Below are 21,429 nucleotides of genomic sequence, written 5' to 3'. Positions count from 1 at the left end.
TAATAGTGAGGGAGGGATCGGGGAACCGCCGGCAAAATGCACAAGGGGCGGTGTGGCAACTAGAAATAAGACCATTGCTTAGCTTAAACATCAAGCTTTAGGGACATGTGTGACTCAATCCCCGAAACCCAATAGTGGTATGTCCCCAATTCCAAACCCTGATTCCCCCACCCTGGTGGAGCATGTAGGTGACCATGATCATTGGAAACGCTTGGAGACTCTTATTTCTGTCCTTTTAGTGCCTGTTTTAAAAAAATTAGGGGATATTGAAGAAAAATTGTCTTATTTACTAAAATCGAGCTATGTTCAAGATAATTCTGAGGCATGTGGGTGTCACGGTGCTGCCCGGGGAGGACCAAAAGTACCAGCGGCGCAGTCGTTAACAGAGACTTCTGGTCCAGTGGGGGTTCATAATAGGGATGTGGCCCTTGGGGTAGGAAAAAAGCCTACTGGCAGTGCATGCCTTCCCACGTCAAGGCCACTATGTTTGCCATTGGGATCAGGGGGGGACATCGTACAACTGTCCAGGGGAGGCCAGGGGACAGGCAGCTCGGCGAATTCTTGCCACCCACACGAACAGGACCAGCCTATGCCCGAGGGCCCCTTGAGATCATTACCTATAGAACAGGCTAAATCCATCTTGCAATCTAGCAATCACCATAGGGACGGTCCCACTATGTTGAATCCTTTGAACACCAAGCCCTCTGGGATATTTTAGATTTGCCTCCGGCTGCATGCCCTTATGTTTTGGTCCAGGCTGGTATTCCCCCGCTCAGACCAGACCAATCTGAGTCCTGGACCCAACTGCGTAACAAAACTGTGGACTTGTTATCCAGACATAAAGGCTTTAGGGTTCCCATGAGTAATGACATCATTATGGTACGTAGAGTCGCATAGGTGGGGCAGTCGGTAAAAAATATCGAAGGGGATTGTGTGGTTGTCAACTTCCGAAATCCCTCGATTGTCCAGATGATTTTAAGGGCACATGCCCAGTGCCCTATGGTTTCCACCTCCATTTGGGCTTTGCCTTTGGGATATTTCTATAAGCCATAAGCCACCATCAAGAATATTGAAGGAAACAGTTCCCTCTATGCCTGTTTCAAATAGGTTTCAGGCACTCTCTAGATTAGATACCCATGATTGACTACCTGTTAGTAACATAACATCAGTGGCTTTAGTAATTCATGATGATTTGATAGAGGACGGAATACAGGCCCACATAGTTAGTTCACCGATTCTGATCACACCGCCCCCTCTGAACCGCCAGTCGCCTCCTTCTGGTATTGAAAACCCCAGCCCCGCTCGAGCACTAACTGACGGTGGAAGTATGAAACTTTTATCATGGAACATTTCTGGCCTAAGGGCCAAAAGGGGTGATGCCAATTGGGAATTTTTTCTTGCAACTCACCATATTATCGCACTGCAGGAAACATGGGAGGCTAACAAAACCTATTTTCTGGATGGGTTCATGTCTTTTTGTAAATGCGCTATACCATCCTGTACGGGGAGAGCCATATAGGGGCTTATTGTTGATGTTTAACCTAAAATTGCTATATAAAGCAAGGTTGTTAGATGCATGTTTCCCTAATATTTTGGAGGTAGAATTGACAGGGAAATATCTGCCAATCCTTCTAGTGGTATATTTTTACAATTTGTTCACTAGAAACAATGAGCTAGAGCATTTAAGAGTGCTTACTGCCTTTTTGATTAATTATGCTGACAGCTCTGCAACTTCTTATAATATATTAGTCCTGGGTGATTTTAATATTCATGTTTGCCCTACCGATTGTCTAGTGAGACTTGAAGAGGAGTATGGCCCTTATGGTTTAACTAATTTTTAACATACCCCTTCCGGTTCTTTCTTAGAAAGTCTTACATCAACCCATAACTTGATCTGCCCTGCACAGTCGAATAGGATACTTCTTGTTCCCACATACATTGGCAAGGTCGGCAAAGTATAATTGATTATATTTTAGTCTCATCTTCCCTGTTGTCATCACTAGGCACATTAAGTGCAATGAATAACTGCCTTAGTGACCACAACCCATTGATATTGGACCTTAATATTTGTGCTGTTAATAAAGAGAGGCTTACAGTGCAACTTAATAATGCTAGAATTGCACTCACAGACCAAGCGCGCAGAATAAGGTGGGAAATGATTACCCCTGATAGCTTTATTGATAAACTAGTTACTGACTGCCTGCAGGAGTTTGGGATTTGCTCAGATCAGGACTCCTGTCCGTTATCAGTCCTTGGTGCCTTTGATCGAATTACAAAGCAGGTTGCCTCAAACCTAAAGGCATCCCGTAAACGAAGGGCCCTAAAACATACAAAATGGTTTGATGAAGCTTGTATGAGTACTCATAATTAACTCAGGCAGGAACTAAAGCAAAAACCCAGGTTAGCCTTAGGGGTTAAGAATGCAAGGAGGGCATATAAACTTGTAGAAGGCGGAAAAAACAACTAGTAAAAGTCCCAGCATTTCCATACTTAGGGGTTCTTTTTGATGATAGGCGATCATGGTCCACGCAGAGCACACACAAAAAGAACATATTAGCTAGAGCTTCGGGGCTATTCTAGACTTTGCAAAAATAATTGGATCTAAGCCACTCATGAAGGTTTATAAAGCTAAGTGTCTCCCCATGGCGCCTTATGGGAGCGACATCTGGGGATACACAGACGTCAGAGATAGTCAAGGGGCCGAAAATGCATTTTTGCATCGATTGTTAACGGTCCCAGCATCCAAACCAGTTTTTAATATACATGAGGAGCTAGGAGCAGGTTTTATTGCCGACCAGATTGCGGTTGCCCCTTTATTGTGCTGGCTGAGAACCTGGGCACAACCCACGCCAAATCTCACCCAACTGATTATCCAAGACTGCCTCTCTTTAGATAAGGCATTAGACATCCTATGGATTCAATACATTAAGGTCCAGATGGAAACGCTTGGCTGTCCTGATTTGTTTTTGAGGGCCACAGCGTTGGGCAAATCAGCCATAAGGGACTTTAAGCGGCAGTTCTTGGATAGATGTATGTCATCACAGAAGGGGAATAAATTGGCAAAACCCCTGGTGTGAAATTTTGTCACATTGAGCCTCAGCAGACAGCTGCAACCTTATCTATCCTATATAAATAAACTATACCACCTGTTTAATAAGATTTAGGCATAAGATGGTTCCCTGGCTATTAGCGTTTCCGAAAGGGTATTTTAAAGAAGGAACATTAGATCCTTGCCCATGTGATAACTTCTCGGAACAGAATACCCTCCGTTTTATATTTTTATGTGCTTATTATAATTCTTTATGCAGGAAATGTATTATTTCTCCACTCAAAGGCTGTAACTTTGAACAAGTTAGGCCAGCACTGGCATATTTGCAAATGTTAGCTTCGCCTCTGGTGTGCTTTGGAGTAGCAAGCTTTTTAACGGGAGCAATTAGGCATAGGAATAGGTCACCACTGAACCATTCCGTGGACTCTGTTTTAAATCATGTTATTTAGTTATCTATTTTTAATGTTCTCTTCATGCGACACTGGATAAAACAAGAAGGGCTACATTTGATCTCACTTATTTATTTAATTGCCGGGCCTAATTATTTAGTGTTGGACTGCTGTCTTTGTATTCTCCCCACTCTAGATGGGTGGGCCATTTACTTTTTATGCATGAAGCGTCGTGCAATCCTTCGAAGTGTATTTTTATCTAGTGTAGATAATGACCCCGAACATTTTAAGAAGTCCTGAAGTAATAACTGTTTTAATTGCTCTTTGTTAAAATACCTGATGTATGTTACTTCGTTATAAGTTGGGGGAGATTGATTGAGTCTACATTTATGTACCCGATATTTGTAGTTTTTAGTGGTTTTGTTTAGTTTTTTGCACTTTTACGGTTTTGATTAACTGAATAAAGTTAACTTTGAGTAATTTGTGTATTAGTATTGATTGTTTTTTAAATGTTCTTTACTTAACGTTACTGAGTATTTAGCACTAATTAGTTCCTGCAATATTCTTTCCTTTATGTTTTGCCCATGTTTTGGGTTCTGACGTTTTACATATGTTTTTCCACTTGATATCATTTGGGGAAAGGTGTGGTGTAACTTATGTACACTGCTACTTTAACAGCTTCATGACATGGGTACAGAATGTTGTGGAGCATCTTGGGGCAACGGGAACAGTTGGATGAGAGCGGAGCTATCATAGGATATGCTGTTGATTCAAGGTTCTGAAACATGTGGTGATGCGAATAAAGAAATATGAAGACTAGCCACGGCCCATGCTAATGGGCTGAGGGGCCTTGCCCCCTCACATTTTGGCCACTATAAAGATTTTCCTTCAGGCTGAGCAAAGGTCAGTCTGACAGACATTATTTATTTTCAGGTCAGGCAGCCAGGAATTAGACATGCGCTTAATGTACAGGCTCCTGGTTGCCTGAGCTGAACTTTGCCGGGCTGAAGAAGTCACAGCTCCTGCTATTGTGACATCTTCAGCCTGGCAAAACACCTTGAGGCCCTCACCTGAGTGATTGCCTAAGACCTGGGTGCCTTCAGTTATAAGCCCTGAAGTGCCCAGGACTGAGTGTCAATCCTGACACCTCGTCACAGAGTGGGGTGGGGTCAGCATTCTCACTGACCCCATCAGACTCTGTGATTAGTGAACAACTACTGCCATTCCTCATTGGTTGACCTAAGGTCAGCCAATGGGGGAAGGCAGCAGTTCCCACCCTCCTGGGACCTCTGAGGCTCAAGACTGTTGCCCTCTTGAGATTTACGAGGCAGGGCTATGCAGGTAAATATGATTTCATTTTTAATGTTTGGTATGTGCATGAATATTTGGGAGTGTTGATGTAAATGGATGCTTGCATGTGCGTGCATGTGTAAATGTATGAGTGTGAGTGAGTGAGTATGTTTACCTATGTGGCCCCCGGCCTGTCCCTGTTAAAAGACATTACCAAAGATGACCTTCTTAACACATTAGTTTAGCAGGGACATCATTAAGGGCCATACCTATGGGCTCTTCCACAGCGCCTTTTATCACCAGGCATTCATACTGTGGTGGGAACAGGCAGTGGAACACACCCTACTAAGCACTTAGGGTACTTTGACCCAAGCACCATGGGCCCTGCCAGCTTTCCACATAATTTATCATTGGCCTTAGGGCTCCAGTGCTATAAGGGATTCTTTTGTGAAACAGAAAAATACTGTATCAGTCTTTGGGATTGTATTAAGGCCCCAGATGGCTGTAAAACACACTGGCTTGTTGCATGGATTGTTCTTTAAGCTGCCCACCATCCGTTCCATAAATATAAATAGAAAACATTTCTTTATTTCAGATCCCTGAATCCCCAGCACTCATGCAGAAACAAAATGTCATTTTAAGTAGCTTTCCACATAAAAAAAAACACAAATCCTCAATAATGTGTTTTCTCATTCTTCCCCAGCTCCTAAAAGAAGAAAGAAATCGGAGTGGAAACCAGCAGCCCGCTACACCCCCACCCAGACCTGTTAACCCTCCAAAACTGGCTCCATTCTCACAGGTGAGGTTCCCTCTTTATGTCTCAGCTTCCATATTCACTCTGTTGCATTGCAGCAGGGACCAAAGGACTATCAGGCTAGCAGAAAGCTATCAGACACATTGGGCAGCAAATATAGTCAGACCCCCACCTTCTAGAGAAAAGACAGATTCCAGGTTAGACAAGCAGTAAACTGCTCACATAAGTCAACACTTCTCCTGCAGCGACAATATCAACCCAAGACATTTTATCATCTGTCATTGATGTACGCCCAGCAGCTTGCCAGGGCTGGACTGATACAGAAAACAGCTTGGACACCAAAAATAAAAGAGGACTTGATGGCTAAAATAGTTTCCTACGTTTGAAAATTGGAGGAATTTTGAACTTGTACGGATGCGCTCTGTATAGGTGTTTGGCATGGTATGGGGCACTGCATGCATTTTGTTTGTGGTAATATCAGAACAACCAACAGTAAATTAAACAGAGCCAATTAGTCCACCAAACAGGCCAACAAAGAGTCCAAACACTGCCCCCACACTGACCTGTGAGACTCGCCCATCTGGTGCTTCCAGATTGCCTTTTAGGCCTGTCCGACCCTGCAGCCTGTCCACTGCTCCCAGCAGTAATCTTGCATTATACCTCCATCTAACATCTCGCTATATATCATAAAGGACCGGCAGAAATGTTGTAAGGCAGAGGAAGAGTGGGTAATTACCCAGTGCCTCCAAATTCCTAAGGCCCCAATCCTTTGAAGTGAGTGGGACAATCGAAATTCCTGCTATAATAATGCTTTTCTTAAAAATTAGCTTCTTTTTCTAATTTGGACACCAAGCAATAGAAACTTAAGATGATATTTATTAAGGCTTTGCGCTGGGGCAATGTCACACTAAGTGAAACAAATAGGGTAAACTATTGCAAGAGTACTTATTATTTTTTTATGATTTATAGAGCGCCTGGTGACCCGTAGGCATCCCCGCGCTATAGATTTGTGAGAACCAGGAGGAGAAGGACCGGGAGAACTATTTGGGAAATAGGAAGGTTTTAAGTTTTTTCCGGAAGAGGGCGTGACAGGGTTCCAGACGCAAATTGCGAGGAAGTGCGTTCCATCCTGCAGAGGCTTTGACCGAGAAGCGACGGCCACCGGTACGAGCCTTCTTAAATTTTAGAACAATGGCCAGGTGTTCGTCGTCAGAGCGAAGTGTTCTGGGGGCTTTGTAGGGGGCGACCAGGTCTTTCAGGGCGGCTGGGCCGGCACCATTGATGAGTTTGTGGCTGGTGCACAGGGCTTTAAACTCTACTCGCTGGCGGACAGGAAGCCAGTGCAGAGCCTTGAGGGCCGGTTTGGCAGAGGCTCTGGGAGGGAGGTTCATAATGAGCCTCGCCGCGGCGTTTTGTGCCCGTTGGAGTTTGGCCAAGGTGAATTCCGGTGCGCCGAGGTAGACGGCGTTACTGTAGTCAAGCCGGGCTAAGATGAGCCCTTGAACCAGAAGTTTCCTGGAGGGGGGGGGGGGAGGAGAGGGAGAATTTTGCGAATTGACCGCAGGAGGCCAAAACATGTTCCAGCGGTCTTGGTTGCCTGGGTCTTCATGGTGAGGTTCGGTTCCAGCCAGACTCCTAGCGTTTTGATTTCTGTCTTTGGTGTGGGTATCTCACCAAAGGCGTCCGGCCAAACAGAAGGAGGGATGGAGGACCATTTGTTGCCCAGAAGCATAATTTCGGTTTTTGCACCGTTCAGCTTCAGGGAGGATTCGCACATCCAGGTGTGAATGTCCTGGAGACAGTTCAGCAGGCCGTCTGGGTGTTTATCCAGGTGGGAAAGAGAGGCGACAAGTTGGGTGTCGTCTGCATAGTTTACTATTTTTATCCCGTAGGGGGTCACGACATCTTCAGGGGCCATGTAAACATTAAACAGGGTGGGACTAAGCGAAGACCCCTGAGGAACTCCACAAGTGAGTGGAAGGGGGTCTGAGCGAGCGTTGCCGTCCCACACCTGAAATGAACGACCGGATAGAAAGGAGTCAAATCCAAGCATGTGCTGTTCCCACAATTCCTGCCCTGGCCAGGCGATGGAGAAGGACACAGTGATCCACCGTATCAAAGGCGGCACTAAGGTCCAGGAGGATCACTGCCACTGATCCTCCTGAATCAAGAATGCACCTTGCCTCCTCGATGACGGAGAGGAGGGCTGTGTCCGTGCCCTGGCCGGGCCGGAAGCCTGTTTGAGATGGGCGCAGGATTTTGTTGGTCTCAAGGAATTGGGAGAGTTGCGAATTAACTAATTTCTCCGCCATCTTGCTGATACAGGGAAGGAGTGATATGGGTCTGTAGTTGGCCATGTCGTCCGGGTTCAAATGGGGCTTTTTTAGCAGGGCCTTGACGACCGCGTTCTTCCAGTTGGGAGGCACTGTGCCTTGGAAGAGAGAGATGTTAATGAGGTCCCTGATGGTGGGGGCTATGCTGGGAGACACAGTTTTTAAAAGTCTGGCCGGGGCCGGGTCAAGGGGTGAGCCGCTTTTCATTTTGGCCAACGTAGAGGTGACCTCACTGAGGGAGACTGCTCTAAAGGAGGACAGCCGCGGGCTGTTAGTGCAGACCTCTATATCAGCGTAATTATGAGGGCTGATAATAGGGAGAGAGTCCAGTATCCGCGAAATTTTTGAGTCGAAGAAGGAGGCCAGGTCGTTACTTCTATCCGGAGGAGCGTGGTAATCAGCGGAGGCCGAGGGAATATTAAGGAGTTCCTTGACAATCAGGTAAGATTCTTTAGCAGAATTAGTGGCATTTTTTATTCTATTATCATAGAATTCTGCCTTGGCTAGTTTGAGGGCCGATTTGTAGCGTCTTACCGAGCTGTGGTAAATATCTTTGTTGCTGTGGAGCCAGTCCTTTCTCCACTGTCTCTCAGCCTTTTTACACTCTTTGCGGAGGTCTCGGAGATCAGAGGTGTACCAGGGGGCCTGACCCTTTATCCTGTTTTTGATCTCCCGATTTTTTATGGGGATGATACTGTCGAGAGAGGAGGATATCCAATCTCTGACTTGGGAGTCGGCGATGGAGGAGTCCTTCGTGAGACTCGGGGTCGAGGCGTCCAGTGCTGTGGACCAGTCCTCCACCGAGAGTCTGGCCCACGCTCTGTCTCTGGTGAAGGAAGGGGGTTTTTGAGGCTTCTTGAATGCTCCAGGGAGGTGGGTCGTGACCAGAAAATGGTCCGTCCACGGGAGAGGTTGGGAATTAATGAAAAGGAGGGAGGGGATGTTAGAAAACACCGGGTCAAGAAGGTGCCCTTTCGTATGTGTTGGACCAGTATTGGCAAGGAGCAGGCCAAAGGCCGCCAAATCGCCAATTAGGTCGGCTGCTCCTGCGTCAAGTGGATCCTTGAAGTGTATGTTTAGGTCGCCTGTTAAAAGGAAGTTGGATGTCAGGTGTGCCGAGGAGGAAACAATTTCCAAAAGGGCGGCGGCGAAGGGGCCCGAGTGGCCGGGCGGCCGATATACCAGGAGGCCTGACAGGGAGCTAGTCGAGGATAGCTGGATCGTGAAGAGGCAGCTCTCTGAATCCTGTATCGCGCACTCTTTGGTTCGACAGGTGAAGTGGTCCCTGTGGATTATGGCTAATCCACCTCCTCTACCTAAGGGGCGTGGTTGAGACATGATAAGGAAGCCCGGGGGTAGGGCCAGAACTATATCCGCGTTGGAATGCTCCGTAATCCACGTTTCTGTGAGGAGAAGTATGTCCAAATTAAGGTCGACAATGAGATGATTAATGAGCAGGGCATGCTTAGGGAGCGATCTGCAGTTGAGTGTCGAGATTTTAAGTACAGGGGGTGGGACAGGGGGTTTCGGTAGGAATAGATTTCCTGGTTTGCAATTGTTACAGCTGGAAAAAGAGACATTAGGGTCATGCAATACGTGACAAGTACTGTTTTTAATAGGTCTTAGGCTAAGTAGCTCTCTACGCGAGTAGCTTACCTTTGTGGCGGCAGGGACGGGCATAGAGTCTGGCCCTAGGCCCGGTCGTGCGCGGCCTTCGGCGCGCAAACGGCGCTCCCGCTGCGCTCGTCCGCTGCGCTGGTATGGCCGGCACATTTGTAGTCCTTGAGGGTGGGCGTGGCCTCGCAGTGGGCGTGGCTACCGCCTTGGGCGTTCCCTGTCTCAGCGCGGACCGCTGTCTCAGGGAAGGGTGAGGAGGGCTGTGTCGGCGCGTGATGTGAGCGCTTTCAACAGGTGAGCTCCTTTTTTTAAAAAACACAAGATTAAGCACAATTTACAAGTTTTTAAAAGAAATTAGTGAACAGCAGTCCTCCGGCTTCCGCCTCAGAGGATCAACACAAGTGATAGCGAACGCTTAGTTTCCAGCGTATTTGTAGTCCTTGAGGGTGGGCGTGGCCTCGCAGTGGGCGTGGTTACCGCCTTGGGCGTTCCCTGTCTCAGCGCGGACCGCTGTCTCAGGGAAGGGTGAGGAGGGCTGTGTCGGCGCGTGATGTGAGCGCTTTCAACAGGTGAGCTCCTTTTTTTTAAAAACACAAGATTAAGCACAATTTACAAGTTTTTTAAAAGAAATTAGTGAACAGCAGTCCTCCGGCTTCCGCCTCAGAGGATCAACACAAGTGACATAGGGACATGTTTACATGCCCCTAGTGCCACCAGAGTGTCACTTTTTTGATGCTCCGGTAGAACACAAAGCTTCACCGTTTTTACAAGGCCACACAAAGCCCCCCTGCGTGGCTTTTCCTTGTAAATTTGGCCTCCATTCATGCATTACTCTGCGTGAAGGGGGAGTTGCAAGAGTGTTGCTGTGTGTGTTTTAACATAACACCCATGGATTCTGACACATTTCCAGATTTACAACCTTTCTTTTACCAGCCATACAAAGAAGACAGCAGCTACCTGCTATGGTATTCTGCGAGGACTGAGACCAGTCCTCAAATTCTTTAACCCTCCCACTCGGCAACTGGTGGTTCAGGCCTCTATCCTTTCCCGGTTAGACTACGGGAGTGCCTTGCTCCTTGGAGTCAACCAGGCTGAGGCGACTAGGCTTCAGAGGGTGCAGAACGCTGCTGCACGGGCCATTGTAGGTCTTCCGAGACGATGTTCTGTCTCTCCTGTCCTGGCCTCTCTTCACTGGCTTCCGGTCAGACAGAGAATCAAATTTAAGGCTCTCTGTCTGACATTCAAGATTCTGAAGCTTTCCTCTCCCCCGGCCTTGGCGGGCCTTATTTCTTCGTACGTCCCCACGCGGTCCCTCAGATCCGAAACTCACCATCTGGCGACTAAGCCTAGGTTCAGGCTGAGCAGGATGGGAGGACGTTCCTTCCGTGTTCTGGCGGCGGATCTATGGAATTCCCTTCCTGTACACATTCGCGCCCTCAACAGCCTGACTCTTTTTAGACGCGCCATCAAAACCCACCTGTTCACCTCTGCTATCTGATTTTCCCTCTTTTCAGCTCTGATCTGTTGTGTTGTGTACATGATCAGGCGCCAGGACGCCCCTTCGCTGGGGCAGCTGTTGCGCCTAATAAATGTTATTAACATAACATAACATAACAAGGTATCGTAATCCTGGTAATGCGTCAGATTCCTACGCCTCCCTAGTGGAGTTATTAAAGTGATGCAACAAGGAGAAATACCTTTATTTATCCTAACTTTTTGGCTCTTTCTATATAAGGTAGAAAACAGCATCAATTATTGTTTTTGTAAAGGTAGGTGTCCCATCCTACACAAAAACAGTCATCCCTGCAATGCAGACACCCTTGCACCATGGTACAAGGGTGCCTGTGTTGGCGTTAGGCCGCCACTTGTACACCAGCACAGAGGAAAGCACAGGGATGTGTCGTATTGCTATAATAACGCATCTCTGCCATTTCCTAATAATGCAGTGTGGCGCAACAAGATAACTTGCAGCGCCACACCAAGTCATTTTCTACTAAATATGCCCTTTAATACTTTGAGCTAGAAACAGGTTCATAGCTATCATTGGTAGAGCAGGTGCAGTGTACTGGTGTCCAAATCTCTAAGGGGCCATTTGAACCTTGATAATTGCTGAGTTTTACTACTCCGACTGCAGGCAAATGGGCCATTTTCCTTGCATGCACCAGGGCCCATGCTATGCTTGCTATGCCACTGGCTGGAAAGATGCAATTTCTTCATCTCAAATAGCACTTTGCTCTGCTTTGCACTGCTTTGTGCCCGTTTGCATCAAGGCACATTATCTGGGTGTAATTCGAATGGATTAATGCAAGCATCCATACTTTTTGACACAAAGCCCAATCTATTAAAACAACTCACTTGGCTTAGCGCCAAAAAATTAAGCTTCCTTGAAGCAGGACTAACACAGAGAAATGTCTCTGTAGACAGCCTGGAATCTACACAATGTTGTAAAGGTTGTGTGTGCCAGTAAGCAGCCAACCCAGGGGTAATCAGCAGCAGTTCATTTTTCAATAAATATTGCTCTGTACTGGCGATGCCAAGGCTGGTGGCTTAGTGGACTAATGCGTCCACTGTGGGGGCCTGTGTATGACCTTATGGTCACAGGTTCAAATCCTGGTGGGTCCAGTCAGTCTATCTTCCTTCTGATGTCAATAAGATGATTACCATTGAGTTGGGTGACAATAAACATCTATTACTAAGCGCAAAGATGCCGCTGGGTGAACGTGAGCTTTACAACCACGCATTATGGTATGTTGTTGCCTTCTCTCATCTGCACAATGCAGCACAGCAATATTAGTTGCTGCGTTGTGCTAAAATATAAAAATCTGCCCTTTAGTGTACAGGCTTTGACTCAGCACTCACATTCCCAGGCAGTTGGTGACAATGACATTGAAAACAAATCTTTATGTGCAATTGCTCTTCCTATTGTTCCTTACCTCCATTACCAGAGGACACTCTCTTAATTTCTCTATCTTTCGTCTGCATGTACCTTCATTCTTTCTATCTCAGCTCACTCTAATTCACCTCTCTCTTGGTACTGCAGGAAGCCCCCCTGCAGAATATCAGAACCAATCAGGACTACACCACCATGTCTCCACACCACTCCGCCTGTGTAGACTTACAAAACACATGGGCTAGGAGGTGCATCATGGCCCCAGCAGTAGTTCTCAAGGCTGAAAGGAGGTGCATACCTTACTGCCATGGAGCAGTGTAGTGTAGTTCCTATATTCCCAATAGGCTCTGCGCATTGGAATAACATAAACGATAGTTTAGACGTAGGACTTAGGTCGGCTAGGTCTCTATTGAATATGTTATACCAATGCGCAGAGGCTATTGGGAATATAGGAACTACACTACATGGCCCCCCATGTTGGGCGCCATGTAGTGTAGTTCCTATATTCCCAATAGGCTCTGCACATTGGAATAACATAAACAATAGTTTAGACGTAGAACTTAGGTCGACTTGGTCTCTATTGAATATGTTAGACTTAATTATGAATGCCAGCTAGCTCAGAGGTCACTAGAAACTTTCTCGAATTCACAAGAAGGAATTAGTTACTGACAACCGTATAAACATGACAACTTTGCTCCCCCAAGAATAAGGAGTATATCTCCAGAGTTGCGGAAACAATAGATGGCTATTTCACTCAGTCAATCGTGTATGCTTAGTTTCACCAGAAGTGCAGAGAAACAGAGAAACAGGCGTTTTCAATAAAAGAGGTTATTTATTGAGCAGTCTTCTTTCTCATGCAAAAGAAGTGAATTGCTACAATCACAATACTTGTCATAAAGTAAAGTGCGTACAGTAAAAAGAGTATTATAAAATAATACTGTAAAATCATGGTATGGTTTCTAAGCCATACGGTACTTAAAATGGATAAAATGCATACAATGATAAAATATAGACTAAACAAACTCAACTGGTGCTTCTAAGATACACCTACCCCGGTGTACCTAACCTAAGCCTAGTACATAGGAAGAAGTACGGGAGAAGTAGTTTAAAATTGAATAGTTTCTGCCAAGAATCTAACCAAGAATTCTCTAAGGGTCTAATCAGCTCCGTACCTGGTTTAGAATGTAGGAGGTCTTGTATCTCTCTCTCAGGACTCGATCTCCCAGCAACCCGAAAGGGTAGCAAGGAAACACTGGAGCTGGATTTCTCGGCAAGAGAAAAGACAGCGTCTCTCCCAGTGTGCCAGCGGGAGGGTCGGCTTCCTTCAGCACGTGCTACAGCAGGGCGTCGGACAAGTAGATATTCGATCTGCTCTAAACTACCGTGTCTTTTGCTAGGGCAGATGCTGGTATATTTATACCTGGAAGGTGCCGAGTTTGACGTAAGGTTGGACATAAGACGTCACTAAGAACTCGCAGTTCTTTCAGGACTCCAGGAGTTCTAGGACAAATCAATACAGAAGCAGGGGGAAGTCCCGGGCTGCTGGAGGCTTGGTTTCTCTAAGAGCACGTTGTGCTTTCTAGGAGTCTGTGGGAGTAGTCTTGCCGTATTTGGACTGCATTGCTATGTCTTAATATTAGTATGATTCTTATGCCTTTATAAGTATATGATTTGATATAACCACATAAGGGCATAAATCGGGAATATTAAACTAGAGTCCTAGATTCGTCCACAACAGCAGCAGCTGAAATGAAGAGCCCCACCTGGCCCCAAGTGGCAAGGTCACACTCTTGGAATAGGTAGAGCTGTTTTTGCCATGAAATGAATCAGCCTTGGTCTGATTGGCTGCACATTAGAGAAATATTTTGGTTGTCGTCATCAAAGACTGTGCACTGGGGATTGTCTGTAAACAGTAGTGTGGGTTTTATATATAATCAATTAAATCCAAGACATTCACTGTATAAAGCAAAGGTTAAAGTGAACTTATGCTTAGCTTTCGATATGATGGTACAAAACGGGGTGGTGATGGACGGAGCATCTGAATCAATCAAACACTCACACCCAGTCAAAAGATCTGGGTTTAATCCATCACCGTTCTTTAGCCCACTCTGCCACCCCAGTTCAGACATGGCTATATGCAAATCAGTCTGACTCTGTGCCTCATGGGAACAGTCCAGCCCGAACTGCCAAGCCATGTCTTCCCTGGATCGGAAACAAGCTTCCAAGAACTGGTTTCTGGCATTCCAGCCGTCTTCAGCCCGGCTTGCTTGAATCCAGTGGCAAAGTGAGCAAGGGACTCACGTCTGAGCATACCCTGCCACACTTATGGCAGCAAAAAGCGGTACAAAAGGGGGTGGTGATGGACGGAGCATCTGAATGAATCAAACATTCACACCCAGTAAAAAGATCTGGGTTTAATCTATCACCGTTCTTAAGCCCACTCTGCCACCCCAGTTCAGACATGGCTATATGCAAATCAGTCTGACCCTGTGCCTCATGGGAACAGTCCAGCCCGAACTGCCAACCCATTTCTTCCCTGGACCGGAAACAAGCTTCCGAGTCCCTTGCTCACTTTGCCACTGGATTCAAGCAAGCCGGGCTGAAGATGGCTGGAATGCCAGAAACCGGTCCTCGGAAGCTTGTTTCTGGCCCAGGGAAGACATGGCTTGGCAGTTCGGGCTGGTCTGTTCACATGAGGCACAGGGTCAGACTGATTTGCTTATAGCCATGTCTGAACTGGGGTGGCAGAGTGGGCTAAAGAACGGTGATGGATTAAACCCAGATCTTTTGACTGGGTGTGAGTGTTTGATTAATTCAGATGCTCTGTCCATCACCACCCTCTTTTGTACAGCTTTCGATATAAGACATTAACATACATTAACATACATTTTTTTTATACCTCAGAGGTTCAGTGAAAAAGTCACAGCCAAAGCACAGTTATGACGGCAAAACAACCTAAAAATCATTGAAATTCACCAGTTATGGTAAGATAAACTAACTATAACTGTGCCCACATCATGCACTTCTTGTACCCTTACAAATGGCATCACTCATGACACGTTAAGAGAAATAAATGATTAAATCACTCATGACATCTCAAATGGCATAATTGATGGCATTACAATGACCAATTATGACAGCACCCAGCAGTACCAATACTCTTCCTTTTGCCATTCGCAATGAGGGTAAGCCACAGGGCTAAGCTCTATCCCTAGCCATCTGTGTACTACAAAGACACCTTTGGCTGTGCACAGCAGGAGTTGGTCACGTGATCTGGCCTTAAACCAGGCTTTGAGCCCAGCTGACCGTGGGTGGGGAACCTCAATTGTTTCAGTGATAGATTCCTGCTTTAAAGACCATTCTGTTTGTACTTTGTTATTTTTTTCTTAGGAGCCAAGTGAGGTGCAAGGTTCAATCCTACTTATCTTTCGCTGTCACCCGCATGTATATTATCAATATGTTGTTTATTGTGTTGATATGGTTTGCATTTATGTTGTTGTCATGGTTTAGAGTTGTTAGGCATTATCTTACCACCGGTTTGATTGATATAAAACCCATGTGTCATCTTGAACTTTAGTTTCAGGCTGGTTGCCTAGCTGACATTTTCAATGATCTTTGGATTAGCTCTGATAGCTTTCTGTGTGTCACTGAGATCTGCTATGTCATCTGCAATCACCAAGGCTGTGACTTTATCTGTGAGTCTGTCATATGTTGTTGAGCCAGTACACAGGTCTTTTATTAGGTTTTTTGTCTTGTGAGACACCATAGGATGTGATGGTAAATGACAGAGTCAAATGCCTTTGAGATGTCATTGAATACAACTGCAAGGGTGTGTTTGTTCTTCCATACCCCATTTATGGCATTATCCATTAGTGTCAGGTTTTCTGAACACACCCTCACCATCAGCAAGCATTTCTGTCTTTTCTTCAGGTCTATGAAACATGTGGCTATCTAGGTGATCATTTGTGCTACCAACTTCACAAATGCAATACTTCTTGTGATTAGTCCCATGATGTAATTTATCAGTTTGTTTATGGGCATATTCCTTTATTGGTTTTAAAGATTGTTTAGTATTCTTTAAAGCTGCCCTTTGAGTTTGCATATGACTTTCGTCTCTTCTATCTCTTTTTATGATTTTTGTTGAGACTTTGCTTTTTTGTTGGTTTGTTAATTTGGTCTGATACATTTTAAATTTATTTTTGAAAAGTGTTCATTGGCTCATTTACTCTTTCAGTCTTTTCTTCTGTTTGACTGTAAATATAAGGCCCTGGACAAATGTTGGTAGTATTTTAAATTGCATATTGGACAGCTTCTCCCCTTAGGTCCACAGCAGCCTCATAATGTAGAATGTTGTATTTCTCTAATTCGGTCTTCCAGACCATGAAAGTTTTATGCACTCGTTTTCTATTTTTAAAAATGATATGCCTTTCTGCCACATCATCACCTTTAATGTGGTTCCATTATTATGGAAATTGTCTTTTTTTCTGAGTATGATTGAGACAGTTGGGTTTCAAGTTTTTTGTTATTTTCTTTCAAGTCTCTCCTTATTTCTACAATACGTTTGCTATTATTGTTGCCAAAATATGGAACCAATAGTACATTGATATTTCTTTTGTCTTCCTATACATTTTCAAGTTCTCCCCGCCTCAGTATTTCTCTTAAGACCACAACTTTGATGGTTTACTGATAGCTGCAATTCTAGAGCAGTTTTGTGCTCCACCTGTGGCCTCGGCCCAGGTTTTGGAGCAAATAGCATTGGTCCTTCTATTCATTGCAGCTTAGCCCATCTCTGCCCTCTGTGTGAGTGATGGGTAGGTTTTGGCCTGATGATCTTGTGCCATCCCTTTTCAAAGCTAGTAGGTTTGGCAGGTGAGTTGATATATATTCCTTAGCAGATTCAGGTTTTCATGGCCACTGTCCTGCTGTCTGTATTAATTCACTCCTTTTTGGGTCTGTGATGAGTGTCAGCAGTGGGTGCCTCAATCCAGCACTTGGTTCCTCTAAAAGTGCCAGTCTGTTTACCAAAAATAGGCCATTAGGCCCTCGATTGCAAAGCTGGGCTACTAGTCAATGAGCCAGTCTTCTTATTCATTTAAAGTTTGAGAATAGGTTGAAATTGTTTCATCCCCAGAGATCATTTTACCAGATAAATCTAGGATTTCTGAGTGTGAGCTTTTCTGAGAGAAACTTCAGAGGGAATCAGCTACTAAATGGTTCATTTAGTCAATTGCACCGAGACTGGATGGCTGATTATCACTTCAGCATCAATCAATCAATCAAATTGTGTTTTTCTAAAGTGCCTACTCACCCAGGAGGGTCTCAAGGTGCTTGGGGGGGGGGGGGGGGGGCGGTGCAGCTCCGGATCAGTCGAAGAACCAGGTCTTGAGGCTCTTCCTGAAGGTGTGCAGAGTGGGGGAGCATCTGATGTTGACTGGGGGTTCATTCCAGGTCTTTGCTGCGATGTAGGAGAAGGGAGAAGGCTTTTCTACCTGCTGTGGTTCTACGGATGCGTGGGGTCTCTGCCGGGGCGGGGTCGGCAGAGCGGAGGTTCCTTTTAGGTACATGGAAGGAAACTCATTTGTGGAGGTATTTGGGTCCGATGTTGTGGAGGGGTTTGTAGGTGTGTTTGAGTAGCTTGAAGGTTACTCTCTTCTCAATGGGGAACCAGTGGAGGTCTCGTAGGTGCTGGGTCATGTGCTCAAGTCGTGGGGTTCCAATTACGAGTCAGGCTGCGGTGTTCTGGATGGTTTGGAGCTTGCATAGCAGGGTTTTGTTGATTCTGGCGTAAAGGGTGTTACCATAGTCCAGTCTGCTCGTTATGAGTGTGTGGTGACAGTCTTTCTGCATTAGGAGGGATCCACTTGCAGAGGATGCCGAGGAAGCTAAAGCAGGTGGAGGCAACAGTGTCCATCTGGTGGGTCATGGTGAGAGAGGAGTCTAGAATGATGCTGAGGTTTCGGGTGTGGACTGATGGAGTGGGTGGGTTTCTGAGGGCGGAGAGCTACCAGGTGTTGTCCCAGGTGGTGGAGGAGGGTCCCAGGATGAGAACCTCTGTCTTCTCTGAGTTGAGCTTAAGGCAGCTGTTGTTTATCCAGCCTGCAATTCTTTCATTCATTCCAGGAAGCTGAGTCTGGTGTCTTTGGGGTTCTTTGTGAGGGAGAGGATGAGCTGTGTGTCATTGGCGTAGGATACAATGCTGAGCACATGCTATCTAATGATGGCAGCGAGGGGGGCCATGTAGATGTTGAAGAGCATGGGGCTGAGCGAGGATCCTTGATGTACTACGGAGTGGATCTCTGTGGGTACGGAGAGGAAGGGTGGGAGTCTGATCCTTTGGGTTCTGCCAGTGAGAAAGGAGCAGATCCAGTCAAGGGCGGTTCCCCGTATGCCAGCATCGGGGAGTCTGGCACAGAGAGCGCAGTGGGAGATGGTGTTGAAGGCTGCGGAGAGGTCTGGTAGGATGAGGGCCGCTGTGTGGCCCTGGTTGAGTAGCATGCGAATGTCATCGGTGGTGGCGAGGAAGGCGGTCTGGTGCTGTGGTTACTGCGGAATCCAGACTGGGAGGAGTCGAGGATGGCGTTCGCTTCGATGAAGGTGGTCAGCCGGGCATTGATGAATCTCTCACTGACTTTGGCTGCAAAGGGAAGGAGAGATGGGCTGATAATTGTTCAGGTCCGTCGGGTCAGATAAGGGTTTCTTGAGGAGGGGCTTGACCTCTGCCCATTTCCAGTCGTCGGGGAAGATGCCGGATTCGAAGGAGGTGTTAATGGTCTGGCATAGATCGGGTGCTATAGCAGTGGCGGTTCTGTGGTAGATGTGCAGCAGGCAGGGGTCCATGGTGGCTCCTGAGAGGGTGTTCTTCATGGTCGTGGCTATGTCATCAGTGGTAGCCAGTTTCCAGGTGGTGATGCTGGACCGGTTGTCGGTGGTGGAGAGGAGGGTGGTGTCTGGAGTCTGTTCACTGAAGTTGTCATAGAGGGCCTTGATTTTCAGGTGGAAATATGAGCAGAGCTTGTTGCAGAGGTCCTGGGATGGTGTGCCGTCCGTGGCGTCGCTGAGGGGTTTGGTGAATTGCTGTATGATGTTAAAGAGTTCTTTTGCTTTATTGACATTGGTGTAGCTTTTGTTCTGGATAAATGTCCTCTTGGTGGCTCTTAGAGGCTAGTGGTATTCAGTCATGGTGTTCCTGTAGGTTCTGGTCTTCGATGGTTTCCTGTTCCTCCAGAGTTCTCAAGGCGTCTGCAGGAGTGCCTGGCTTCCTGGAGGTCCGTGTTGAACTAGGCGGCCTTCAGGGGGTGTTGTCTGATGGGGTGGGGGAGGGGTACGAGCTTGTCTGTGCAACTGGTGATCTAGCGATGTATTTCTTTGGCTACAGAGATGGCGTTGCTCGTGCCGGAGGGGGGGGGTCGTGGAAGAGGGTGGTGTTGAGGTGTTCTTCTGTGCCCTTGCTCCAGTTTCCTAATGGTAGGAACGGGACGGACTTGGGTGCAGTGGTGGTGTTGATGGTGAAGTGTACACAGTGATAGTCTGTGCAGAGGGGCTGCATAGTGTGTCTGAAGTGGATGTTTGTCCCTCCTGCAAAAATGGGGTCGAGGATGTGTCCGGCTTTATGGGTGGGGGTGATGGCGAGCTGCTTTAGTCCAAGGTTGGCAAAGTCGTCCAGGAGAATGGTTGAGTCGGCGTCACTGCGGTTGACAGGGTGGAAGTTTTGGTCTCTGATAAGAATGTAGTCCATGGAGGCGATGGCGTGGGGTGCAACGTGGTCGGCAATGGTGGCGGCGGAAGAGGCGCGAGGCCCAGGGGGTCTGTAGGAGAGGGTCCTGTGCAGCGTGGTTCTGGGGCTGATCTGGATCTGGAAGTGGAGGTGCTTTGTGTAGGAGAGGGGGTCGCTAATGCTGGAGGTGGAAAGTCAGAGGGTTCTCTTGTACGCAATGACGAGTCTTCCTCCTGGGAGGTGGGTCAGTCCTTTCTCTGGATCTTGAATCCATCAGGGATGGTGGTGGCAATGTCAGGGGCGGAGGTGGCATTGGTCCATGCTTCCGTGAAGAAGGCGATGTCTGGCAAAAGGGTGTTGAGCAGGTCCCAGATCTCTACGGCCTGTCTGTGTAGGGAGTGCACGTTGAGTAGGATGCACCACAGGGCTTCAGTAGTACAGGTGTCCAGTGTTGGTTCAGCGGTCGTTAGGGGGCTCATCAATGGTGAAGAATTGACGGCAGTGTCGGTAGGAGAATTGGCTGTGGGTGGTGTTCGGAGTCGCTCGCTGGCAGCTGTCGTTCCTTCCGGAGATGAGTGCGAGGAGGGCAGCGGAGTGGTAGCAGTGGGAGGTCATAGATCCAGGGTTCGTGGCACTGGCCGCGGTCAGGTCATGGAGGGGCGCTGATGGGCTTGCCTTTAGCGTGCATTCGGGGGCCCCACTGCGCAAGGCCACACAGCGGCTCCATTAAGTAGGGGGGAGGAAAGCGCATCTGGGAGGAGGGAAGCGGGAACCAGCAGGGGGGGAGGGCCTGCGGGGGCAGCAGCAGCGAGAAAGGCATGGAGAGCAAAAGGGCACTGAGACAAAAAACAGCTAAGAGGACACAAGTACAATTACTGGACACAATAAAGACATGCACAATAGAGATAGAGTGAGGAGGCTAAAAAGAAGACGGAAAACGGACACAGAAAGACAGAGAAACAGCATGGGCACAATAGAGATAAAGTGAGGAGGTTGGAAGAAAAACAGGCACAGAAAGACAGAAAACAGAAAACAGCACAAAGACAGACACAGACAATAGCGGCCAGCAGAAAAGCAAGGCTCTCCTACTGGACCACCAGGGATGAGGCGCAGGCAGGAGCCTGTGGGTGGAGGAGGGTCTCGAACACCTACCTGAGCGAGCAGAGACAGTGCCAGAGTGGTGGCACTTAACAGCGGAGCTGCGGGGGGAGAGCAGGTCACTATAGACCTCTACCAGAGTTTCCTGTGCCTTCACCCTACCCAGATATAGTTCACTATTTTTTAGATCATTTTAAGCCCATTCATGCTTCACATCCCACCAGAGGGGATGAGGGGGGATGGTTGTGTAGGGGAGCCCTGGAGAGGATCTGTCAAAGCTTGCTACACGGATTCA

The 21,429-nt window shown here is 47.0% G+C and overlaps 1 protein-coding gene across 2 annotated transcripts in view; it reads left to right on the top strand.

Moving 5' to 3' along the window:
* The window catches only part of LOC147685054 (uncharacterized), a 384,063-nt gene that overhangs the window by 116,868 nt on the left and 245,766 nt on the right, over positions 1 to 21,429 (top strand). For both annotated transcript variants that reach the window (XM_086940938.1, XM_086940939.1), the window contains exon 3: positions 5,432 to 5,527. In XM_086940938.1, coding sequence (XP_086797064.1) covers positions 5,432 to 5,527 — 96 coding nt within the window. The remainder of the gene's footprint in view (positions 1 to 5,431; positions 5,528 to 21,429) is intronic.

Source organism: Lissotriton vulgaris, chromosome 10 (genome assembly GCF_964263255.1).
Source record: "Lissotriton vulgaris chromosome 10, aLisVul1.2, whole genome shotgun sequence".
NCBI classification, from domain to species: Eukaryota; Metazoa; Chordata; class Amphibia; order Caudata; family Salamandridae; genus Lissotriton; species Lissotriton vulgaris.
Note: the sequence above shows the minus strand (reverse complement) of the source record. Positions and strands in the feature narration are given on the sequence as shown.